The sequence below is a fragment of the Xiphophorus hellerii genome, chromosome 15, assembly GCF_003331165.1.
Source record: "Xiphophorus hellerii strain 12219 chromosome 15, Xiphophorus_hellerii-4.1, whole genome shotgun sequence".
NCBI classification, from domain to species: domain Eukaryota; kingdom Metazoa; phylum Chordata; class Actinopteri; order Cyprinodontiformes; family Poeciliidae; genus Xiphophorus; species Xiphophorus hellerii.
This window is the reverse complement of record NC_045686.1, coordinates 5679838-5704843: the sequence shown is the minus strand read 5'-3', so window position 1 is coordinate 5704843 and position 25006 is coordinate 5679838. Positions and strand designations below refer to the sequence as shown.

The following is a 25006-nucleotide window of genomic DNA, read 5'->3' as shown; positions in this document are numbered from 1 at the left end:
TGAACAAAAATATTATATAAAATGAAACTTTAATAAAATAAGACAACACAAAGATGAAGAGCAATAAATAAAATTATAATAAATCAAATAAAAACTAAAAGACAATCGATTTTATAAAAAGACTGAAAAGTTAAATAAAACAAGATAAATAGAATAAAATATGAAATAATTGCTAAAAACACTAATCACTTCAAATAAAAGTCGCTTTTTATAGTTTATTTTCATTTTTAAAAGCAGATTTCCTTCTGGTTCCTGAACGTTTCTGGATTTATTCATCTGCCGTCATTTTAAACAAACTGAATGTATTCAGAGCTGAAGTTCTGTTTTCTCTCGGGATGAATGTTAACAATGATTCCTGTTCAGGTTGAGCTGAGCTCCCAACAGGCGGGGAAATCTTTTTAATTGAATTATTTCATCAGAAAATCAGTTTTCAGGGCGGCAGGCGGGAAGCCCCGCCCACATCCGGCGGGTCATCAGGCCTCAGGAACAGAAAAGATCAGGAACCATTACAAACCTGAGCGCTCCGGGTTCACTCACATTTACTCTTCAAATACTTTTTAATTTCAACTAAATGTGAAAATGTTTCTTCATCAGACATCAGAGACAAACTGGAAGATAAAATAAGAAATCTAAAATATGGAGGATGTTTTTATTTCTTAACAAAAACATTGAAAACTGATGGCAATAATAATAATAATAATAATAATAATAATAATGTCTCCATGTAGTCCGTTTAATTCACCGTCTCACTGTACAGCAGTAAAAGTGATTCACAACAAATCTGTTAACTTTTCAAAAACGTGACTAGAAACAAATCTAGTGAGTTCAGCAGCAAACAGCTCCAGTCAACGTTGCTAATAAATCACACGGCAACGCTGTTGATCAACGCTCACCGTGTTCGTTGTTCCACCTCCTGACTGGCCACCAGGGGGCACGTCAGAGTGAGGGGGTTTTATAGCCAATCACAGGGCTGGAACGCTGGAACCAATAGGAAAATTCAGCTGCAGTACCACCATGCAACCCTGAGGGCAGCACTGAGACACTTGCAATCACACAATTTGCACAGAAACATACAAACTATTCAGTTTGTCTGAATCCTAAATGGATTTAGGGTTTAGTTACCAAACGGTTTGGAGGTTCTGCTGCTGAAACGGCTGGATGATAAAGAAAATATTTATTACATTATAAACATCATTTACATAAGACACTTTATGATTATATTTCACGATGAACTCAGAGTTCAATCAGCCAATTGGAGCTCAAATCCAGCCGGAAGAACCGCCCACTATCCTGACGATGCCCAGCGGTGTGTGTGTTAGGATGTGTGTCTCTGTGTGTGTGTGTGTGTGTGTGCTAGGATGTGTGTGTGTGTTAGTGTGTGTGTGTCTCTCTCTGTGTGTGTGTTAGGATGTGTGTGTCTCTGTGTGTGTGTGTTATGATGCTGCAGTGAGGCAGGAAGGTGAGTAGATCTTCACCGTCTCGTCCCAGGAACAATCCACCACCTGCAGAACCAAACAGCTGCAGTTACTAATCAATCAATCAATCAATAAAATTTTATTTGTATAACACCTTTCAGCAGCAAGGCAGTTAAAAATGATTTACATCATAAACACAAATATACAAAATCATAGAAACAGAAACATTTTGTTGTTGTTGTACATCAGATTATTGATTATTGTTTCATTGATTATGTTTCTAAATCAGCTCCAACCAGCTGGGTTCAGTCTGGATTTAAAGGAACTCAGGGTTTCGACTGTCTTCAGTTTTCTGGAAGTTTGTTCCAGATCTGTGGTGAATAGAAGCTGAATGCTGCTTCTACATGTTTGGTTCTGGTTCTGATGCATAGCAGAACCAGAACCAGAAGGTTGATCCAGCAGCAAATCTTTAATCCTTTCAGTAATTTATAAACTACTGGGTGATGTAGAACTAGATGGTGTAGAACCAGGTGGTGTCTCTATCCTCCTGGTTCTAGTCAGAACTCCAGCAGCAGCGTTCTGGACCGTTGGGTTGTCAATCAGACCTGTGAAGGCGCTGCTGCAGGAATCAAAGCCACTAAAGAGAAACTAAAGCCTGGATGAGTTTCCCTGATCCGAGACTTTAGTCTCTGGTCCTGGAAATGTTCTGCAGCTGGGAGAAGAACCACGCTGGAACCCACTTTATGTGGCTTTGAAGGGTCAGGTCAAAGGTCATCTTTAGCAGAACTGGTCCGGACCGGATCAGATGGAGACCGAGGAGGATGAACGGTGGAATAGATTCTGTTCGGCCAGCTCAGGAACAGGTGCTGACCCGGTTGGTATAGCGTTAGCATTAGCTGAACTAATGTAGCGCGTTATGTTAGCACGGCTAGCTTTCCGCTTGCAGTAAGGTTGGATGACAAGAAAAATCTGAATTAAAATCTGTATTCAGACGTTTTTCTGCCACTCTTCAGTTTGTCTGGAGCTTCTGCCGTTTGTCACTGCAGTGATAAATGTGTAATTCAGAGTTTTTATTGTTTATTGTTCGGTGATAAGTGTGCTGCCAGCGTCAGCTTGTGACGATCAGCAGACAGATGCCGCCTGCAGCTAAAAGCTGCTGTGATGTTTATCTGCTTTCTGTTCTGGTTCTGTTAGATGGACTGAATGTTCTGCTGGAAGCGGCCGTCCGGGCCCAGCGGCAGGTCGGACGGTGAGCGAGTTTCCATCAAAAAGAGCCTCATTAGCTTTAGCTGGCTGCAGCTTTCATCCTGTAACCAACCTTTAATCCTGCTGCTGCTTCGGCTCAGCCACCGTTACCTTCGGCTTTATTTATTCTGTTCGTGTTTCCAGCTGCAGGGAAAAAATCTGCTCTGATTTTATTTTGGAATAAATGTTTTTGTTGTTTTTGTGACTGGAGCTTCTTCAGAGTAAAAACTTTGTAGCCTGGAGGCGTTTAAAACGGTGAAGCAGACACACCGTTTATACTGTAACCATGGAAGTGACTTAAACCACACTAACTGTATTCAGGGTGATTCATGAATAAAGCGGTTGGGAATCATCTGAAGAACATGATATTTGGTTTGTTAAAGGTCATATTAATGTCTTCATAAATCACAAAGATTTAAAGATTGCAGCTAATAAAATGTGTGAAGGATTCGGTGGAATCGCCTTCGGCTAAATCTAAGTTAGCTTCAGCGCCGTGTAATATGCTGAGTTCATGCTAGCTGTCCCATCTGTCGCTAACTGTATGCTAACCATGGGTTTGGATAAAGATTTCTTTAAAGTGTTTGGGTGCCAGGATGACCAGTTCCAGTCATAATGTTGGTCATACTGGTTGTCAGCCCCGGCTCCAGACGAGTCTGACGGGGGCAAAATGAATCTACGTAGCAACAATAATACGACTCAAGTAAAAGAAAAAGGAACAGTGCAATAAAACTACTTTTATAAATACTTTTTTCCAAGTACTTGTTACTCAAGTGAAAGTAACAAGTACTTCCCACTTCAGAACATAAACACCAGTAGCCTACAGACTGCTAGTTAGCAAGCGCAAGGCGCTGTACTGGTGTTAGTTAATCATCTTTTAGCTAACATTAGCTAGTCATCTTTTAGCTAACATTAGCTAGTCATCTTTTAGCTAACATTAGCTAGTCATCTTTTAGCTATCATTAGCTAGTCATCTTTTAGCTATCATTAGCTAGTCATCTTTTAGCTAATATTAGCTGCATCCAGCAGCTTTACTGAACTCAGTCGGTTAGTTTGGGAGAAAAACTGTAAAGTTCTTTGCGTTTCGCTGCCATGATTCTAACACACTTGAGCAGCTCTGCGCAGCAGCAGCAGGTCTCCTTCTGCCGCACAGGTATAAACTCAGCGCGAGCGTCATAGCACTCATGTTGCGTTAAAGGCGGCTCGGAAGAACAGGTTACGTGTTAACAACGGATTAAAGTTTTAACTGCTGAAAAAAAGTGACAGAAGGCTCAGATATGGGAAGTGCGGAAGCCGCTGCTGTATCAAACCGATATAGGAAAATCAGAGAGTTGGCATTTTAAGGTAAAAACAACAAACAGCTTCCAGTCCAGGGGCTGATTCTGTGGGTGGGTAATGCCCTCCAATGCCCTCCAATGCCCCCCAACACGCCCAATTCTCGCCCATACCGCCGGGCCTGCTGGTTGTACTCCAGTTCCACCTCCAGCTCAGAAAGGAGCTGAAAGTGTTCTCAGGACTGGAGCAGCAGTGCGGTGACTCAGCCTCAGGACAGGAAGGCTCTTCTGTCATCGACTTTAACAAGCGCTCACGAAGCCAAGGCTGCAGCAGAATGCGACGCAGACGGAGGGATGAAGGAGCTCAAAGCCACACAGACCTTTAATGTCTCCCAATGATTACAAGAAAAAAAGAAAAACACTAATTAAAAACAACTAATGGTTCAGAACATTCCCGCAGTATATCGGCGTCAAACTGCTGGCTTCATTTAAAACTCCAGTTTGAATTCATATTCAGAGTCACAGGAGAAAACATGAAGGTAAAAAACAGCTGGAAACAACATAAACCCCGGCCAGGATTTCAGTCAGAGCTAAAGACGAAGCTAAAGATGAAGATGAGATTAACCATCCGTCTGAACTTCCTGTCAGGTTTATGGAAATGAGCTTCTTTAAAAAGCTCAGGTAGAATCTCTTCCCTTCACCTACATGCAGCTCATCATCATCATCATCATCATCATCATCAGGAGGAAGTTAGCCGTGATGCTAGCGTGCTGCTGCTGCTCAGCGCTGTGGCTGAAGGTTCATCTGCTCCAGAAGTGAAACTCGTTTCTGAAATCTGCTGGATTTCAAAGAAAACCTGAAATTCAGCTTCTCAAAAATGGAAACCTGCCATCAGATCAATAAAACGCTGGTTTTGATCCAGGCTGATCTGCGTCGCCTGATGGTGAGACTCTGAGCTCAGACTGACCCGACGGCCTGGACCGGACCCACACACACACACACACACACACACTCTGTTATCTCAGAGCGGAGCGCTGACAGGAAGGATGTTCCCACATCAGGGAAACTCCCGATGATCCGAACCGTTTAGTTCACTTCATTCATGCTGTTGGGACATGAAACAGCTGCGATTTTAGAGATTTACAGGCTGGAAGATACAGAAGTCAGACTGGATGGATGAGGAAGAGGAGGAGGATGAGGAGGATGATGAGTGGGATATTTAGGGCTGGGTGATGAAACAATAACAATATCTATTGTTAGAGAAACGTGACCAATGTGCATAGAAAACATAGAAACATGTCTGATAGAATATTCAATAATTACACTGAACTCTGATGGAGAACCGCACGGCACTCTGGGAGACGTAGGCAGAAGAAAGGCTTTAGCCGCTCAAGGCTAGCTAAGCTAGCTGTGTAGCATCTACTGTCTCACTGAGTCTTTGGTTACCAAGCAACAACCTACTGGATAAAACGTCTCAGGTTCCCCAACAAACTCTATTCCCCAAAGATCATAAAGACGGATGAAAAACTGCCTGACCCTGACCTTGACCCTGCAGGGTCATAGAGAGGGATGAGTGATTATTATCACTATCAGTTATTATTACAGAGCAATAAGGAAGAAAAGTCCAAACAGCGAGAAGAGGAGAGTGACGGAAATGGAAACTTAATTTACTATATGAAGGTAGATAGGTTGAGTGTTTTAGTTGGTCGACAACAGGAAGTGAAGAGGATGAGTGGGATAAACGGATCACCTGGTGGGGGATGTGGAGGTTGAAGTCCAATCCACAGACAAACTCTGAATGATGCTCCACTGTGTCCAGGAGAGGCAGACGTCTGCCGAAGTCCCAGAACCTGAGGACAAAAACACAAACCGTGAAACGAGAGGAGGAGCAGGAAGAACCTGGGAAACCTCCAGGAAGTTTAATCTGCAGGGCCAATCGATAAGTTCTGGAAAAATCCAGACTCTGATGTAGAAACAGGAGAATAACTGCAGATTTCCTGATGATTTGTGTTCTGCTGGTTCTACTGGTTCTGATGAGCAAAAGCTTTTTCTGGTTTGACACAATTCAGATTCTCTGGTTGTTTTATGAAACTGAAGAAGATTATCCGTTCTCCATTAGGCTCTTGATGTATGAGGCTGAAGGAGAGTCGGAGAGTTGAATTTATGAATTTCATTTATTAAGACCAAAATACAACGCTAGCCCATTAGCATTAGCTTGTTAACAGTTTACAATCCTCTTTATTAGCTTCTACTGAAGCTACACCCAAAGAGGCTAGTGAGGCATTTCCTTTAACCTTAGCTTTGTGCTCCGTGTGTGTGAGAGTGTGTGTGAGAGTGTGTGTGTATCAGCATGCAGGTATCTAAAAGAGGAAAACACAGAATTATTTATTCTCAACAAAACCTACAACATAATAATGACGTCACAGCGCAGATGAATTATAGAGGCTGAGCAGCAGAAACGGGCTGGAGGGACACAGACAAGGAGACACGGAGGGACACGGAGCACGAGACACGGAGGGACACGGAGCACGAGACACGGACCAGGAGACACGGAGGGACACGGAGCACGAGACACGGAGCAGGAGACACGGAGGGACACGGAGCACGAGACACGGACCAGGAGACACGGAGGGACACGGACCAGGAGACACGGACCAGGAGACACAGAGGGACACGGAGCACGAGACACAGACCAGGAGACACGGAGGGACACCGACCAGGAGACATGGAGGGACACGGACCAGGAGACATGGAGGGACACGGAGCACGAGACACGGAGCAGGAGACACGGACCAGGAGACACGGAGGGACACCGACCAGGAGACATGGAGGGACACGGAGCACGAGACATGGACCAGGAGACACGGAGGGGAAGACGATGGTCCACCAAACCTGGTTATGAGACGTGAGAGTAGAGAGGCAACGAAGCAGCAGCTCAGGAAGCCAATCAGGCTAATTGAAAGACCGTTTCTCTTCCTGGTCCTGACAGAGAGCGACTGTGTGTGTGTGTGTGTGTGTGTGTGTGTGTGTGTGTGTGTGTGTGTGTGTGTGTGTGTGTGTCCTGACGCAGCAAACACTCCCTCCAGACTCATCCACTTTGCAAATGCAATTAAATCATTTTCGGACCAGAGGGGGGGGCTGCAGGTTTCAATGGGCTCCATTAGTGCAGTATTAATTCTGGAACCACCACACACACACACACCCACCAACACACACACAGATGAGTGTGTGTGGCTCTGAGAGGTTTTCCTCACTGACTGATTGACTCGTTGGTGTAAAATCTCAACCCATTTTTTTAGCTCAGCAACATTAGAAATGGTTTTATTCCAATAAATGGTGACGTAGTTAAAGTGGACCGACAGCTCAGGCGCTACTAGTTAGTAGCTACTAGTTAGTTTTCATCCATCAATCAGAGAGTTGATGTCTGGTTGTTGGTGTGTTTTCCTTAGAGCAGCAACGTGCCGCTAACAGACCCTCAGACTTAATAACCAAAGTGCTGATCAGTTTTCTGGCTTAATGGATGCAGTGGCCATAAATACCAAAGCGTTTCTGTCGTAGCGCCGCTCAGCGCTTCAGAGGAACGATAACGACCTGCAGCATGGAGCCACTGCAGCGTTCATCGCTGCCCTACTGAGCAACGCCCGAGATTCACTGGGCTGGAGGGACGACTGCACAGAAAGCAAAACATTTTCCACCAGCAGGCTCAGATCGACCGACCGACCATCTGACCCACTCCACCCAAACTAACACGGAGGACTAGTTTAATGGACTAGTAAACCATTAAACCACCAAACCAACCCTACAGACTAACAACTGCTGACCAAATGAAGGCAACAGATCCAGGAGAGAAACCCAGCCATGGATATCTCTAGTCATGATATGTGATCATATTGTTGATATCCATATCCAGCAGTAATTTGGCTGCAGGGATGTTAAATGTGGAGTGAAGGCACAACTATAATATTTAGTGGAGTAAGGATTATAGTGGAAGGGAACATGGAGACGCAGAAGCTGTGATTAAATGATGTGAAAGGAGGTTTAATGAGTCCAGGTTGGGAACTAAAAGTCTCTTTTGTTTGCAGATTCCAGGTAATTATTTAACATCTTTTGTGTTTCATTCAGTGGAACCGTCCATTCAGCCGCCGCTTTGTGCCGTTAACATGAAACCTGTTCAGTCACAGCAGACAGGACCTGCATGCGGACCGAGATCTAAAGACCGACGGCTGAGAAAACAATCAGCAATTCCATGGAATATTTAGGGACGACGTGTCTGCAGGCTGTTATGATTATAGCTTAGGCAGGAAATTAATGCAGACGAGCACAAACTCACACAACGGCAGGGAAACGATTATCTAAAGCAAACACCATGGTTTGTTCAAAGGAAACATCACAAGCGTTCAGCGGATGATCTACATCCATCATGAAGTTTGTTTCCAAGCAGCCAAACTGTAACGTTTGGACCAACAGTCAGAAGAGCGAGCAGGTCCTCTGGAGTCCCACGTTGAGCCTAACATCCTGTTTTTACAGGTCAAACTGTCTCATCTTTGGGATATTTAGATGTTCAGACAGAAATCAGTCTTCAGACCAAAACTCTCCCCTTTCCTCTGACGTACAGGATCCGACTCGGAGGTTCCTCAACAGACCCAAAGACTCATGGGGTCGAGTTTTCACGAGAGTTTGTACCAGAAACCATCCGGCCGTAAAACTCAAACCTGCTGGAACCAGATCACCGTCCGACGATCTCACCCTGACGAAGTTCACTGAGTTTTTGAGTAAAAGATTCTAGTTTGTATTTTCATCCAAATCAGATGAGTTTTACTTGGACACCGCCTCACTTCCTGTCAGGTTCCTGCGTAGTTTCATTGAAAGTAGACCTCAGAGGGAATGGCTAACGGTCAACGAGATCCTCCTGACTTTAACGTGATCTAACTGTTGTGTACCTCATCAGACTAGATTTCTGTCGGTTTGATGCCAGATCGGGTCTGGTGTGCTTTGGCTTTTCCTCAAAGAACCGTTCTGCTGCAGAACCATTCAGACGTTCGATGGGTGTCAGAAAAGTGGAGAAACCTCCTTTTATTTTGAAGGGAAGATGTTCTCCTGAACCCTGAGCGCTCAGCCTGGCCGATCCTCTGAATGAGAGACGAGGACAAAGCTGAACGGACCGATTCAACCGGTAGCCAGCGTATCATCACTAAGGACGTTCGGCCGCTGAAGACTCTCCACGACCTTCAGGAACTTTAGTCCACTGTTTTCAGAGACCAGCCACATTCTGGTTGTTACATCCAACGGTTCTGTAACCTGGACAGAACCGTTCGGTACCGGGTCACGCGCCTGTTCATCCCTTCACTTCAGGAACGCCTCAATGTGTCAGAGATCAGTGGAACAGATGAAACCCATCAGAGAAACCTTCAACCAGCCTGGAGAACCCATGGCGACCCCTCAGTCTGAATCGGGTCTAAAGTGCCGTTACGGCGCCGCATTAATGGCAAATTAAATTAACTTTAATGTAACTTTATTACAAAACGTCTTTGTTCTCTGCAGACTGGAGCAGAATGAAACTTCATGGACGTTTGGTGAAATCTAAACCAGAGAAAACATGAACCCGTGAGCCGAGAGGGCGGCTCTTCTGCGTCAGTCACTGAGACTGTTACACAGGAAATTAATGTTAACAAGCAGAAATAATCATTAGAGCAAACATGAAACCACCAGCATGGCGGCCATTTTATCAGTTTACTCATCATAATCAAACAATTAAAGCTTTAATTATTTCAATGACGCTGAAATGATTTAACCTGCAGGACGGAGAAAACTGATCATCAGAGATCAATAAGCTTAACTTCTCCAGCTGACACTGGATTTTATATTAATATATTTCACATATAAAGCTGAACTAAAGTTAAATAATAAAAGTAAAATAATTGCTTTTATTATTTAACGTTAGTTCATGTTTCCATATTCAAAAGAGGGCGGAGTTTTCTCTTATTATCTTTTTATTTCTCAAGAAACAAAGACTGAAAATAGAAATCTGGAAATAAATTAAATGATTTTATTCATTTAATTCAAGAGTGAAAAAAATTCATTAACATTAACTAATAATAACAAATATTATTAATTAATGTTAATGATTATATTTACTATTATTAATATAATTTGTCAAGAAACAAAATTAAAAAATTGTAATTGACAAAATAAGCTCCCAAATTAAATAAGTATTTTTTAAATATTTATTTTGTTTCGTCTTGAAGAGAAATATTACTATTAAACAATAAAACATCAGCTGTTGACGCCACATAGCAACAATATTTCACATGTTTAGATTTTGTTCAGTATAATTTCTTCATGGAATAAATTCTCAAATTTAATTTTGATTTTGAGACATTTTAAAATGTTTTTAACGTTGCATAAATGTAAATAATAATTAACTGAATAGAATAAAGTTTTAACTCCAGTTTTATGCAGATTATCAAGGAAATATAAATTAATCTCCACTTATCCTGGATTATTTAATATGTTTTGAATTTTTCTATTATTCTGGATATTTTCCCAGAGCCAGAAATGATTCATCTTCATCCCACACTCCATCATCATCATCATCATCATTCAACATCATCATCATCATCGCTCCTCTGATGAAGACTCCCTCCTCCTCTTCCTCAGTCCATAATCCAATAAAAAGATGAATATTCTGGAGCCGCCATGTTTTCACGCTCGGCTCTCTGAAAACCACTTTTGTGAAATTAAAAAGTAAAAATTTGTTTATTTGCTAGTTTACAGTTTTTGTGAAACCGGTTCATCATAAAGATCCAGAACAGAAACAGAACTTCAGTCCGTCTCTGGGAAACATTTTTACCGTTTTTGCTTCACCAAACAAAATCCTCTCAAGGGCCGTAAATGGCCCCCGGGCCACATGTTGGACACCCCGGGTTTAGAGGCTGCGGTTCTTTCAGACGTCTAAAACCGTCTGAAAGAAAAAGTGGCCCCTTCACTGTCCACTTTTAAAGCTCGTCTTAAAACCCATCTATTTTATTTGGCTTTCAACTCTAGCGGGATCTAGTTTTAAATTGTATGTTTTTGTTTTTAAACTGTAAGTTTTTATTTTATGTTTTTTTTTATTGTTATGTTGTGTCTTGATGTACAGCACTTTGTATCAGCTGTGGTTGTTTTAAAGTGCTTTATAAATAAAGTTGGTATGGTATGGTATGGTAAAACCGAATCAGAACCGGTCCAGAACTTACCGGACGGTGAAGTCGTAGGAGCAGGAGGCCAGAACGGTCCGACTGAACGGGGAGAACTGCGGAGAGAACCAGAGGCGGGATTAGAGGCGGGATCGGCAGAACCGGCAGGATCTCCTGGTTCTGGAGCAGAGACCTGGATCTGACCGGACCCGGAGCAGAACCTGGATGATTTCTTCAGAAACATGGAGAACGTTTGAGGAGCTTCGGCCTGAGAGGTTTCTGGGTCGGTCGGTTCTGAGGCAAGTAGCAGCAGGACGGTTCTGATCCAGAGGACAGAGCCGACTCAGCGGTTCTGCTCATTGAACCCAGTCCAGTTCAGAAACGCTGACAGAACCTTTTGGTTGCTCCGCTGATCCGGACCTTCTGAACCGTTCTGTGTTTAATCTGTTTCGGGTCCGATCCCCATGAGTTGGTCAATGAGACCCAGCAGAACCACCAGAACCGACCCATTAACCAGAGTAAATTATAGCTTAGACATAATAAGAATTAAATGGAAAAATAAATAAGAAAATAAAATAATTCAACAAATAAAAGGAAAATGTAATTCAGAGTTTTATCACCAGCTGCCAGTAAGTTTTAAAGTTATTTTAATTAAAGGAAATAAAATGATAAACTTCCTTAATTTGTTAGATTTGAAACCAGAAGTGATGAAATGCTGAGGAGGAAGTTCAGTCCTGCCGAGTCAGAAGAAGAAGATTTCTTTGTGCTGAATCGTCTCATCGATTGGTGATGTCTGTCTGCCCCCAGAATGAGCTGCGACAAGCGCTGCTACAGGAGCACAACTCCAGCTAAACGGCTGATAACCGGAATTTAGCTTCTGCAGTAAAAACAGAGTTTATCCACACACACACACACACACACACACAGGCTAATGTGTGTATTCCTATTTGGGCCATTAAAGAGGGAGCTTTGATGCTGTCAGGACCAACAGACTGTTTCTCAGTTTGAGGCAGCGGGATGGAGAGGGACAGATCTGTGTGTGTGTGTGTGTGTGTGTGTGGGTGTGTGTGTGTGTGTGTGTGTGGGTGTGTGTGTGTGCACCTTGACCCTGCGGATGGCGTAGCTGTGTCCCAGCAGCTGACTGACGGGCTGTGTGACGTTCCTCAGGTCCCACACACACACGCTGCAGTCCACTGATCCTGTAGCCACCAGATTCTGCAGACAGATTAAAATAATCTGATTTAAAAAATCATTTTTATTCTAACTTTGCTGTTAATTTCAGGTGAAAATGAAAGCAGGTTGAACTCTGATCAGTGACCAAACCGAGTTCTGTGATCGATTAGTCGTGCCTGACCCACCTGGTCGTATTTGCACCAATCGCAGCTCAGGATCTCTGCTTTGTGAGCAGGAACAGCCAATCGGCACGCAGCGGCCTTCACATCCCAGACTCTGAGCGTCCCGTCGCCTGGAAGCAGACGCAGGTTTTACCCAGCATGCACTGCGTCAGGACAGCCAAAGTGATAGCACGATGCAGGATTACAGATTATTAATTCCTCCTCAAACTTCCTCCAGGATAATCCAACCTGATGACGTCAGAGCTGAGATTAAACCTTTCACCTCCAGCAACTCGGGGAGCAGGAAGTTTTAAAGTTTCTCAGACTGAAGGATGAAAACTTCGTCTGGTTTTATGAACCCATCTGACCCCAAACCGTTGCCACTGGTTACGGGTCGGTGGGCTTCGCTGCATTACTAAACTATCAGCTGAACATTGAATAAAACCTCAAAAAGCTTCACTTGAGTCGATTTCTGAAAGTTTGATGGTTTTTATTTCTAAATGTTCGGTTGGCCAAAACGTGACCTGAGAGCTAAAAGCTAAACGTGGCGACGGCAGGAAGTCCTGAGGCGGCGCCATGTTAGAAACTCCATCATCAGAACAACCCAGACTCTCAGCAGCTTCAGTCAGCCGCACTAATCAGTTTCTGATCATTTGCTGCACAGAGGAGATTAAAGAGCAAAAACAAACATCAGATTAAACATTACAGTCACTCTTCCTCCTCCTCCTCTTCCTCACTCGCACAGAGACACCGCTGGGAGAACGAGCCGCAGCGGAGAACACGACTAAACCGCTAACCACCGGTAACCAGGCCTGGGTGTGTGTGTGTGTGTGTGTGTGTGTGTGTGTGTGTGGGCGTGTGTGGGTGTGTGTGTGTAAGTCCTCTGTTAAACCTGCTATCACTGCTGCATCAGCAGCTTCTTTCATCATCACTGATGTGAGACGGTTTTGAACCGTACAACACACACACACACGCCCACACACACACGTCTCTGGAGAATCGTTTCCTCCAGCTGTTTTTGCTGAGGCGGCGTTTGGTGGCTCTGAGGTTAGCGGTGCGTTCTCGTTGTTGGAACCAGAGATGCTAAAGCTACATCGCTAACAGCAGCCATGAAGCTTCTTCTTCTCTGGGTTCATTTCTGCTTCTAATTGATCTGATTGGACGCTGGAAAAGACTGTTGTTGTGTTCAAGTTGTGCTAAAAGGAGTTAGCCTAAACTGAAGTAGCATCTTGATGCTAACATGTAGCAGCTAGCGCTAATGTCCACATTTCTAAAGGAGCTCCATGTTTCAGTTCTTCCTGAAACTCTTTGCTGATGGTTGATTAAAATGATAATTATCTAATTATTCATGAACTTGGCAGCAAAAATGTTTGGAATTGAAAATGCTGCTGACTTAGTTGATATAATCACGTTTGGTGTTTGTGTTTTAAAAAGCAGCCTGGAAGCCCCGCCCCCTCCCTCAGTCGCCTAGCAACCAGAACAGCTGGGATGGGTGCAGTTTGGAGGTGTGTGCGCTTCCCGTTAGCCGTCTGGCAACAGGAAGCTCAGCAGACTCAAGTCTCGATCTCTGAAGTGCTGCACATGCTCAGAACGGCCGTAGAGCCAGAGGAGATCTTTGACCTTTGACCTTCTGGCCTCAGTCCGCTGTGCTGAAACTCATGATGTTTTGCAAGGCGTTTAAATTCTGCTTAATCTGATCTAAATGGATTAAAGGCAAAAAGAGCAAACAGATTAAATATGAGCATAGAGTCGTCCCACACAGAGATGCTCTGATTGGCTGACGATCATCCTGACCAATCAGAGCAGCTCCCACCTGATCCGCCTGTTCTCCTGCAGATAATCCCCGCTTCTTTTTCATCTGCATGTTTTGAAACAGCCTTTATCTCATTAGCTGAGCGGCGTTGAGGCGGATGGCAGCGAGTGTGTAGGTGAGCAGGAAGCTGCCAGCCGCGGCGCAGCGCAGCCACCTTCACTTCTAATCCGCCGCAGCATCGTTACGGAGCGAACCGCCGCGCTGCGCGGGCGGCATCACAACAATCACAGCAACAAAACCGCCAACAGCTGCTGAGATGAGTTTAATCCAGGGACTGAAAACACACGCAGCTCCAGATGCTTTCACTGAAAATGAATCTGGAGAATTTGACAGATTTTAGGTTTTAAACCACAGGTGTCAAACTCCAGTCCTCGAGGGCCACTATCCTGCAGTTTTTAGATGTGCCACAGGTACAAAACACTGTAATGAAATGGCTTAATTACCTCCTCCTTGTGTAGATCAGTTCTCCAGAGCCTTGATGACCTAATTATTCTATTCAGGTGTGGTACAGCAGAGGCACATATAAAAGTTGCAGGACAGCGGCCCTCGAGGACTGGAGTTTGACACCCCTGTTTTAAACTGATGAATCCATGCAGACGGTAAAAAAACATTTTCACATGTTTTCAGTGTGAAAATGTGCCAACAGTAGAGAAGAAGACAAACATGAAACAATATCTGAGGGTATTATCCTCTACCCAGAATGCATTGCTGTAGTTCCACAGTAAACAGTTTATAATCTGTCCGGTAAGTTTTCTGACAGAAGCTCTACTGCAGCCAATCAGGCTAAAGCAGCAGCAGAGTTAGCAAAACTCAACAATCCTGAAACCTGAAAGCTCAGTCACACAGAATCACTTCCACAAGCAAAATGAATGTTCGTGACTAGCATTTAGCGTTAGCCTCAGCCAAACACTGTGTTGGCATGTAGTGGAACGATGACTCACTGATCCACGTTTAGCTAGCAGCTGACGCTACATGCTAACCTTCGCTACATGTAGCCATGACATCACACTTAATACTCAGCCGGGACATTTTCCTGGTAGAACTGAGACTAAAAGCTCAGAAACAAAGCAGCGCTTGTGAGGAACCGGGTCACTGGCCGTCTCGTGAGCTGCGGTCGGTTCTGTTGGGACCAGAGACCCATGTGACGCTGTTTCAACTGAGCCAGAACCGGCCGGAGTCGGGTCCACAAAGAGCCGCCGGGCTTCAGGGTTCTGCTGCAGCACCAGCTGGTTCAAAGGTCCAAAACAGAACCAGCCCGACCGGACCAGAACCCACCACTTTGACCCAACAGAATCCGACTGAACCCGACTGGTTGCTGAGCAACAGATTTAAAAGAAAAATGAAAGTTCAAAACAAGAAAGAGAAAAAAAAGTTTTACAAAAAAGGAAAATAAACTAAACAAATAAAAAATATATTAAAAACAAAAACAGAAAAAATAGAAATAATGCTGTTCTTCAAAATAAATAAAGAAAAAATAGTAAACAAATAAATAAAAAAATGCAAATAGAAATGAAGGAAATAATGAAAGTCAGTTTTTCAAAGTATTTTTGATCACATTAAAAAAGTAGAAAAATAACAAAAATCAGAAAAAGGAGCAAATTAATATATTTTCCTTAAATGTTTAAAAAGTCACGATAGAAGTAAAATGTTGAAAAAAAAAAAAAAGAACGGTGAAATTTTTTTTTAAATCCAACTTTTTTCTGAATAAATAACGTAGACCTGTCGGATCAGAACGCGACCCGGCTGAGCAGACCGGTCCATTGGGCCAGGATCCCTCAGGCCCGGCCGGGACTTTCCACAGCAGAACCGGGTCCAGTTTAGCTCTGACGACCCGGTTGGATCTGAATTCTGCGCTAAAAATAGAAAACCTAAAAGCCTAAAATCACTGAAACCTGAACTAGAGCTGAGCACGCCACACTTTTCAGATTTCATGAGTGAAAAATATTTAAGCCCATTTTCTGTCAGATCAGACGGATTTACTTTCACGCTGCAGCGGCGCCCCCCTGTGGCCAAAAGCTGCTAACAAACTCTAAGCTGAACCATCAGCCTTCACAGCTGAATGCTGGGAATTCTGGGATTTCTGACGGAGAATGAGAGCGGCGGCTGACCTGAGGCTGAAGCAATGCATCCTGGGATGTGAGGAGACCAGATGGAGCTGTAGACGACCCCTTCGTGACCCCTGAGCGTGGCCAGGGAGCGACCGAGGTTCTGGTCCCACTTCAGGAGAGAGAGAGGAGCGTTATGGGCGGAGCCACTGTGAAATGATGGCGGAGCCTCAAATAAAGGGGCGGAGCCTCACCACTTTAACGGAGCGGTCCCAGGATCCGGAGGCGATCAGGTTCTCTGCTCTGGTCTGACTCCAGTCCACAGAGTACACCTTTACACACACACCGGTCAGTCACAGTGGGGTGCGTGTGTGTGTGTGTGTGTGTGTGTGTGTGTGTGTGTCGTACCTCCTGTGTGTGCTCCTTGGCCACTTTCAGCGGAGCGTTCTGATTGGCTGAGTCCCAAAGCTGCAGGCTGCCGTCTCCACCTCCAGCCACCAAAACGTGTTCGTTAGCTTCACTCCACGCAACATCGAAGAGACCGTCACCCCACTGCCAGCTGAGACACACACACACACACACAGAGACACACACAGAGTGACACACACACAGCGAGAGAGAGAGACACACACATACACACACACACACAGAGTGAGAGAGAGAGAGACACACACACACACAGAGACACACACACAGCGAGAGAGACAGAGACACACACACACACACACACACAGAGACACACACACACAGAGAGAGAGAGTGTGACAAGCAGCACAAGTGCAATAAAATCTCTGGAAATCCTCCAGAGACTCTGATCATAAAAGTTTGTCAGCAGGAAGTGAAACTACGGTGGCTGAAAGGAACCAAACTGCAGCTAACATTAAAACGCACCAGAACAGGAAACAGAAACAAAAACATCAGCAAGAATAAAACGCTCCAAACGGACTCCACAGACGTTAGTCCTCCAGACCAGCAGGGGGAGCCGACCGCTTCATCTGGAACTACAAACTCAGGAACGACGAGATTCCAGAAGAAAGTTGAGTGGAAGAAGGAAAAGGTTTTCTATGCTTCATGGTTTTTACAATCGTAGAGAGCAGCAGCATATTTACGTAGCTAATATGGCCGACTCCAGGCTCCCCCTGGTGGCCTGGAGGTCTTCTGCTTTATGTAGCTTGTTTTCCCTTTTGCTTCTGTTTCCTGTGGTTGCAGCGTTTTTGTGTTGCATTCAAATGTTTTCTTGGTGTGTTTTGAATTTTGCATCATTCATTCTGTGTGTTTTCAGCGTTTCGCCACCTTAGAGCAGTCTAAGAGTTTTACACATCCTAACCCGAATCTGGACACATCTGCACTTCCTGTTTGTGGTAAAAATAAAAAATGAAGCATCCAGAAACTTTACCTTCTCACTAAAACAATCCCAATTTCAGTCTGATCCAGAACAAACAGAGATCCAGAACCTGCAGAGACATTCATATTAATATTATTATAAAGAGTTTATTTATTTATATTCATTCATATACTCCCTTAATTTACTTATTTCTTATACATTTAGGTCTTTTACTCATTTAATTAATAATTATTTAGTTTTATTTAGATTTTGTTTTCTTATTTTTTTAAATATTCATTTAAAATATTTCATTTTTTATTTTATTAGGAAATCAGTCATATTGAGTCATCTAGAAATTATCTTACCTTCTGCAGTAACTTTCTATTCTTCATTATATTAACAATTATTATTATTATTATTCTCATTAATGTTGTAATCTGCATTTTTTTTTTTTTTTTAACCCCTCCAGGGGGTCTTTTTGTGGGCTCTAGAGTCCCTTTTCATGAAGTAGGCTGACAGGAAAGGGGGAAGGAGAGGGGGGAAGACATGCGGTAAACGTCGCCGGGTCCGGGAATCGAACCCGCGACAGCCGCGTCGAGGACTTGAGGCCTCCAAATGTGGGCCGTGCTAACCCCTACGCCACCACGGCACGCCCGTAATCTGCATTTTTAATGTAATTTTACTCATGTGTTCATTAATTTATTTTACTATTAATTTTGAGTTTGACAGTTTTTATATATGCTTTAGATTTATTTTTATTTTTCTCATTTCTACTATTTTTACTGATATTATTTACCAAATCTGATTTACACTGAATTTTGTATTTTAATTCAGCATTTTTTATATTCTTTCTTTTCATTAAAATAACATTCATTATTATCTAATCTTAAATATTTGTTGAGGTCATTTCTCTCTGATTATATTTCATGTGAATCTTTTCCAGGAAGTGGAAAACCAGGTTCTGTTTTGTGGCTCTGACTGATAAATTTTATATTTTGTTGCTGCGATTTATTTCGGTATGAACCGTCATCCGCTGGTTCCTGATGTTTCCGTCTCTCCACACTGACCAGTTATTCCGTAGTACTGGGACGCCGCGCAGGCCAGTCGGTTAGGGAGGAATGGCGAAGCCTCCACAGCGTAACCATGGCGACCAGGACAGCGAAACACCTTCATCGTCGTCATCAGATACTGCAGAGGAGACATTAAAGTTCAAAGGAAAAATATAGAAATATTCTGAAGGATCAATAATTAATTTACAGAAAATGTGGCCAACGTGATAAACAAGCTGGTTATAAATAACCTGAGATAAAAAACAATACAATTTCACTCACCATCCGTGTCCCTGTCCATTTAATTTGCTTTTAATTTTTAACTGCAATAATTTATTAATAAAGTTTATTTTTATTGTTAGTTTTTTATCCATATACTTATTTTTGTGTTATTCAACATGTTTTTTCCACAATATATTTTGAGAAAATTACCCAAGTAATATATCAGAATTAAACCTTTTTCATATTTTTTTATTCAATCTTAGTCAATTTACAATGTTTTTATTTATTTATTTCTTCCTCAACACAGAAAGAGGCAACTGGATAGTAGGAATTCAGAATACAAAATTAATTTGTAAACAGTTTTTAAAAATAAAAATATGATGACATATAAATATACAATTTTTGGCAAAATACACTTTTAAAAACCAAATACAGCAAATAACAAACTGTATTTTAAGAAAACATAAACGATTAGATGATAAATATTTACATACGATAAAAATTTTAATAAATCTCTACAGTAAATAATGCTAGAAGAAAAATGCAGAATTATTTAATCCGTTATTTTTGTCCCATTTGTTGGATTTCAGATCCCAAAGCTGAGTTTACTGCGGCTGCGCAGAAAATACACTGCAAACACGTTAATGACTTTTTTTCAGCTGAAATCATTCGAGACTCAGGTTTCTGTTTCTAACGTTAATCTTAAATAACCAATAATTAACTGAACTGCGTTTGATACCAGAAAAAATCCCAAGTCCGTCCGAACTCACCGGTTCCGCTCCAGCGTCGCTTTTAACCGTTAAACTTTGATGAAAACCGTTTAAAAATGAACAAAAAGAAGGTTTTCCACATGTAAGCAGATCCTCTGCTCCTCACATTCTCCACTCACTCCTCCAAAAGCTGCACAGCTGAAAACACTTCCGTGTTTTGATCAGCTGACTTGATAACCCGGATGAGACATTTAGGACGATCCCTCTTTCTACCACTAGATGGTGTTGTTTCACCAAAAAATAACCCAGAAGCTCTGCAGAGCTCCAGCAATAAATACAAATTTTCATTCTATTAGACAAAGAACTGATTATTAATTAGTCTGTTATTTAGTGTTTTTCTATTATTTTTCTCTGTTGTGTATTTTGAGGCATCAAGTTTAATTAATTTGCAGTTATCCAACTGGGAAATACATCAGAACACCGACACTAAAGTCTGACTTTTCAGAAAACTGTCAGGCCAAAAGAGCCGCAATCCTCCTGAAAACATAAACATAAACAAAATGTTAAATTTACATAATAGGTAGATAGTTAGCTGAAATGTTTTAATTTTAAATACACATGTAAATAATAAATTATTATTGTTACAATTATATAAAACAAATTTACACCAAAATGTTACAATTTGTACAGAAGGATGAAGAAAGAACCCCAAACAACAGATTTAGAGAGTTTATCTGCCAAAGAAAAGTTGATTTGAGGTTTAATGATTGTTTTAGTTTCACCTGCTGGCCAACAGTAAGAGAGAGTACATTTATTCATCATAAACAGGATGAAAAGTTGTTTTTATGTCTTTTCCACTAAATTCAGCTGAAAGGGGAAGTTTCCTTGAATGAAACACATTTATAAATCTTTGTTGGGACCTAAAACCCCATAAATACGGATGTTGTTCATGCAGTAGCAGCTGAAGAGTCCAGTTTACAGAAAGCTGAGGTGGATTCATGTCAGCACAACAGATTGGCTGCAGCTTCTCCCTTCTGCAAAGATTCTGTTTGTTATTTATTACTTTATTTCCAGTAGAATAAAATAAAGCCAGGCTTCTCTCCTGAACATCAGATGTGACTCCTGTCCTGCTGCTTGACCTCCATGTTGGAGCCGGCGGAGCGGCGTGGGCCCGGCTACAATGAGACGCTGTGTCCCTGCAGCGCGGGGCAGAAAGAGGGCAGCGCGGGGCAGAAAGTCAGGTCAAACCACCCTGGGAGCGAAGGCCTGGGAAAACCAGGGGAGAGACGGGCGGAGGCTGCTACTGGCGACTTTCAGAGAGCAAAGAGCATTTAGCTTCCCCTACTTTCATTTCTCCAGATAAATTCTAAAGAGCTAAACTTCTTGGCTGTTTTATAAACTTTCAGTTGAATAAAGTTCAACATCTGTTGAAAGTTTGATTGTAAACTGTTAGGAATTCTCCAAGAAGTTTATATCAGAAGTTTATATTCATGCTCCTAATTTGAAGTCCGTTAAAGTAACTGGTATGACACTTTTTATGGTTAGTTTCCATTAAATACTGTATTGATAGCATTTAGCATTAGCGTCCACTAATTGCTATTTTGCAGTAGCACTTTAGCATTAACTTGGACTAATTGTTTAGCACCTTAGCACTAGTTTAAGCTGAATACTATATTGTTATAGTACTTTAGCAGACCTGAAGCTTGTGATTAGTGTTTTGGGGTTAATACTGCTAACTTCTTAGCTAGCGGTCCCCACCGCTGGTCATAGCCGGTGGACTGGTTCATGATAAACTGGGGGCTCGTCCGGGATTTGTGATGATTTGTCTTATTGGCCACCACATTGGACGGCGTGTCCGGTTTGCATCTGACTGCATGCGCTGCAACACTGATGCTGCGGTGGGTTGGAACTGAAACAGGCGTCAATAGAAATGACCATCATGCATCTGTGATGAAGCTGTTTGGGTCTAATTTCCAGAACTTTGTATTGGACAGCAGCTGCAGTCAGATCAGGCAGATAACCTTGGGTAAGCCTCCTCCGTCGGTTTGTGGCCATCAGGTCTGAAGGTGATTGTCGTTCTGTGCGATCTCTGCTGACCGGTCCAGAAAACAATGAGCAGAACCGGGGAATAAAGCCGTCTTTCAGCGCAGAAACACACCAACACCCTCCGATCCGTCGCTGAGGTTCTGATCCTTAAACAGCAGCTTCTCCTCAGGTTCTGATGGTACTGGAATAAAAGATCATTATTCTGCTTCTCAATGTCTGTCTGTTTTTAAATGTTTTTATTTTCAGCAAACTTTTTATATGCCAGATTTTCTAAATGATAAAAAAGGAGCGTTCTGATTGGTGGAAAAAGTAGCAAAGCCTGAGAATAATTCATCTTTAGTCACTTTGAATTGATAATAAACATAAATATTAAACATTTACTCTGGTAGAAATGAGAATTCAGTCTCCATGTTCTTCATTCTTCCAGTTTGGTATCTGACTGATTTCAAAGGAAATTTTCCAGGATTTTTTTCCCTCAGGCAGGAAAAAGACACCTAAATCTCCGGAGTCGACCCGGTGCAGCGGGAACATCACCAGCCTGCAGTGAGGCTGCTGCTGCACTGCCAGCTTTGCAGAACTTTAGTTTATTTAGAAAACTCTCTTCTTGTTTTTTGTTTAATGAAAAAAATCTTGTGGCTTTTATTCACCAGTTTCTTGATATGTTCCAGGTTTATATTTATTAGGTTAATGCTAAAAGCTTAAATGTATCTTTAGTAACCTCTAGCTGAGCAAAGAGATGAAAATATTCTATTTTACTTTTTCTTATGACCCCTCAAAACCCCCTCATATGCAGCCCTGGGCAACTGCCCAAAGCTTTTTCTGTTGCAACAATGCTAACGATGGCTACTAGCATTCTGCATTCATCATGAGATTAAATCATTTTAGGAGAAAAATGTGTCAAAATATGGAAATAAAAACGGATTTAATGGAAAAAAAACACTTTTTATGATATAAATGAAAAATGATTTAATTTCTATTTCTGGATCATTTCCTCCTGTTAAACTCAGATGTGTTTCCATTTCTGCACATCAAAAACAAAAACCTTCATTTGGATTCGTGCCGTTTTTAACCAGTGGCTTAGTCAAAGTTTTGTCCGATGAAGTGGACTGACGGTGGCCAGATGAGACCAACAGAGGAACCAGAGGAAGTCCAGGAGTTTGTTGTCGCTCTGCTGAGCATCGGAGCAGAAAATGAGGATTTCTGGTGACATGCAGCTGATCCCGAAGAGTTAAAGATTTACCAACTGACCTCATGTTCAGCTGGCTCTTCTCCTGACATTTCAAAATAAATTCACTCTAAAATTATTGTACATCATAGACGGGATTTTCCCAGCAGAGCGTTTTGAAGCTGAAGCACTGGGACAACTGGGAGAACTGGGGGAGTCTGCGATAGCTGACCGTGTGTGTGTGTGTGTGTGGGTGTGTGTGTGCGTGTGTGTGTGTGTGTGTGTGTGTGTGTCTTTCCCACTCCTCCGTTTAGAAAGTGCCACAAATGTCAACATTAGCACAGCGCGCGGCGGAGCCCACGGCGGGCCGGGTCACGCTCCGGCAGAACCTGACCTCGGTTCTGCTTCAGGGCGGATCCGCTTCGGCCGAGACGAGTCGACGGCTGAGAAACACTGAATTTATAAAATAAAGAATGATTCTTGTTGTAAATATGTTACCGATGGTGAGCATTGCTAACTATTAGCTGCGCTAATCATAAACATTAGCGCTGCTAACGCTAAATGCTACACCACCGTGGTATTTAGCTAAAGCTAATGCTAAAATGTTTTGTGTAGAAGGGCCACAGCAGAAAAATAAAAGAGTAAAAAACTCGAACATTTTAACTTTTGAAACTTTAAAAATGTTCAAATGTTGAAAATTTGTAACTTTTAAATCTCACAAATGTCCATAATTTTTCTAGAAATCTTCTGAGATTGAGCTAAAAATACTGGAATTTTTCTAAAATAGTTTATTTTTTATACTCATTTCTTTTAGCAAAGTTCAAAGGTTAATCTCAAAATTAGTTTTTTCTCAGAAATGTTTTACTTTTCTAACTCAGAAATGTCCTTGTTGTTTTTTCTGCTAAATTTCTGAGTTGTTTTGGTGGAAAATGAATTTCTTTTTACCTGCAGTGACCGAAGTTTGATGGTTCTTCCGTTCACCTCATTCCTTTGTTTGCTAAATTTTTGCCATTTGCTCAATAAAGTTTGTTTAAAGAAAAAAGGAGAGGAACTGGAACTGCAGTGTAAACAAACTTCAAAATAAGAGCATGAAACGTTAATAACCAAAACTTAAACACAGAAGTTGAACTTTATCCAACTGAAACTGAACAATTTATTTAGGGGAAGCTAAGTGCTAAGCTAAATGATTCAAAGCTAAGCGCTAAGCTAAAAGTTAGCTCTGCTATTAACAAAAGTGTCTTACTTTTGATTTTGACTCTAGGCTCAGATTTAGGGAACAAATGTTAAGAAATGTTTTGCTGAGGTGTGACTAAGGCAGAGCAGAACCTGCTGACATGAGCATCAGCCCGGTTCTGGTTCTGGTTCTGGTGACCAGAAACACTCACCGTCCTCCGCTCCAGACGGGCGGCGCTCCTGATAAGGCCCAGACAGATAACAGGAGGAATGCGGAGCGACAGCCGGCTGGAAAACATCGGAATGATCCGGAAAGAGAAGAGAGAACACCGAGGTGTTCAAAGTGGGGGGCGAGGGCCGTCTGCGGCCGCAGCTCAGGAGTAATATAGGTCAAAACTACGACTTTTACATTAAAATCTACTCACCAAAATTGGGGACTCAGATCTGCTTTAAACTGCTAGATTAAAACTCAACTGAAGGCAGGAAGTGTTTTCAAATGAAGACTGATCTGAGAAGAGACGAAATATCTTCACTTTTATTCAATCAAACCCAAAATAAGAAGCAAACTGGAAGTTTCTCATGGAAATAAAAATGGATTTAAGGGGAAAAAACAATTTTCAGAAGGAAAAACCATGTGGACTTCTGGATCTATGTTTCCGTTTCTATTAAAAAAATATTCAGTTTTTATTTAAAATAGTTAAATAAAAGGTTTTAACACTTATAAAATATATTTTTCACACAAAAAAAGTGTTAAAACTAAAAAACATGGGAATAAAAATGGATTTAATGAGGGTAGTTTAAAGTAGTTTAGAAGTTTAAAAAATGATAAAAAATTTAAATTTAATTTCTATTTCTGGATCATTTCCTCTGTTAATCTCAGATTTATTCTGTTTTCCCATTTCTGCATATTGAAAACAAGAACCTACAAATCTTTATAGATTTATTAAAGATTTGTTTTCATGTGATGTTTTTATTCGTTTTCTCAGATGATATTCAGATTATTCTTTATTTGGTATCAG

The 25006-nt window shown here is 42.0% G+C and overlaps 1 protein-coding gene and 1 long non-coding RNA gene across 4 annotated transcripts; both read right to left on the bottom strand.

The window, feature by feature from the left end:
* Positions 1-197: 197 nt before the first annotated feature.
* On the bottom strand, positions 198-24321 carry pex7 (peroxisomal biogenesis factor 7). 3 transcript variants are annotated; one of them, XM_032584944.1, is made up of 12 exons: positions 24200-24321; positions 18690-18810; positions 17695-17752; positions 16707-16857; positions 16553-16630; positions 16362-16470; positions 12465-12571; positions 12208-12321; positions 11300-11426; positions 11167-11222; positions 5682-5781; positions 198-1502 (listed from the first exon to the last, which is right to left on the bottom strand). In XM_032584944.1, exons 1-12 carry the CDS (start codon positions 24284-24286, stop codon positions 1372-1374), a joined length of 1239 nt encoding a protein of 412 aa, XP_032440835.1. In that variant the 5' UTR covers positions 24287-24321; the 3' UTR covers positions 198-1371. The 3 variants fall into 3 exon arrangements, with proteins under 3 accessions (XP_032440835.1, XP_032440836.1, XP_032440837.1); XM_032584945.1 differs by lacking the exon at positions 24200-24321 and adding an exon at positions 19664-19830; XM_032584946.1 differs by lacking the exon at positions 11300-11426.
* LOC116733966 (uncharacterized) lies at positions 3353-5687 on the bottom strand. Its single transcript, XR_004342145.1, has 2 exons — positions 5594-5687; positions 3353-5181 (listed from the first exon to the last, which is right to left on the bottom strand). It is a non-coding gene; the product is annotated as an uncharacterized LOC116733966 (long non-coding RNA).
* Positions 24322-25006: the final 685 nt, after the last annotated feature.

What these genes read in the sequence shown, in the direction of transcription:
- pex7 (XM_032584944.1), bottom strand. Translation starts at nt 24,286, where the DNA reads ATGTTTTCCAGCCGGCTGTCGCTCCGCATTCCTCCTGTTATCTGTCTG. An exon ending in CCAAGGAGCACACACAGGAG is followed by an intron (nt 16,631 to 16,706) that starts GTACGACACACA and finishes GTGTGTGTAAAG; the next exon opens with GTGTACTCTGTGGACTGGAG. An exon ending in CCGGGTCCGGTCAGATCCAG is followed by an intron (nt 11,223 to 11,299) that starts GTCTCTGCTCCA and finishes TTCTCTCCGCAG; the next exon opens with TTCTCCCCGTTCAGTCGGAC.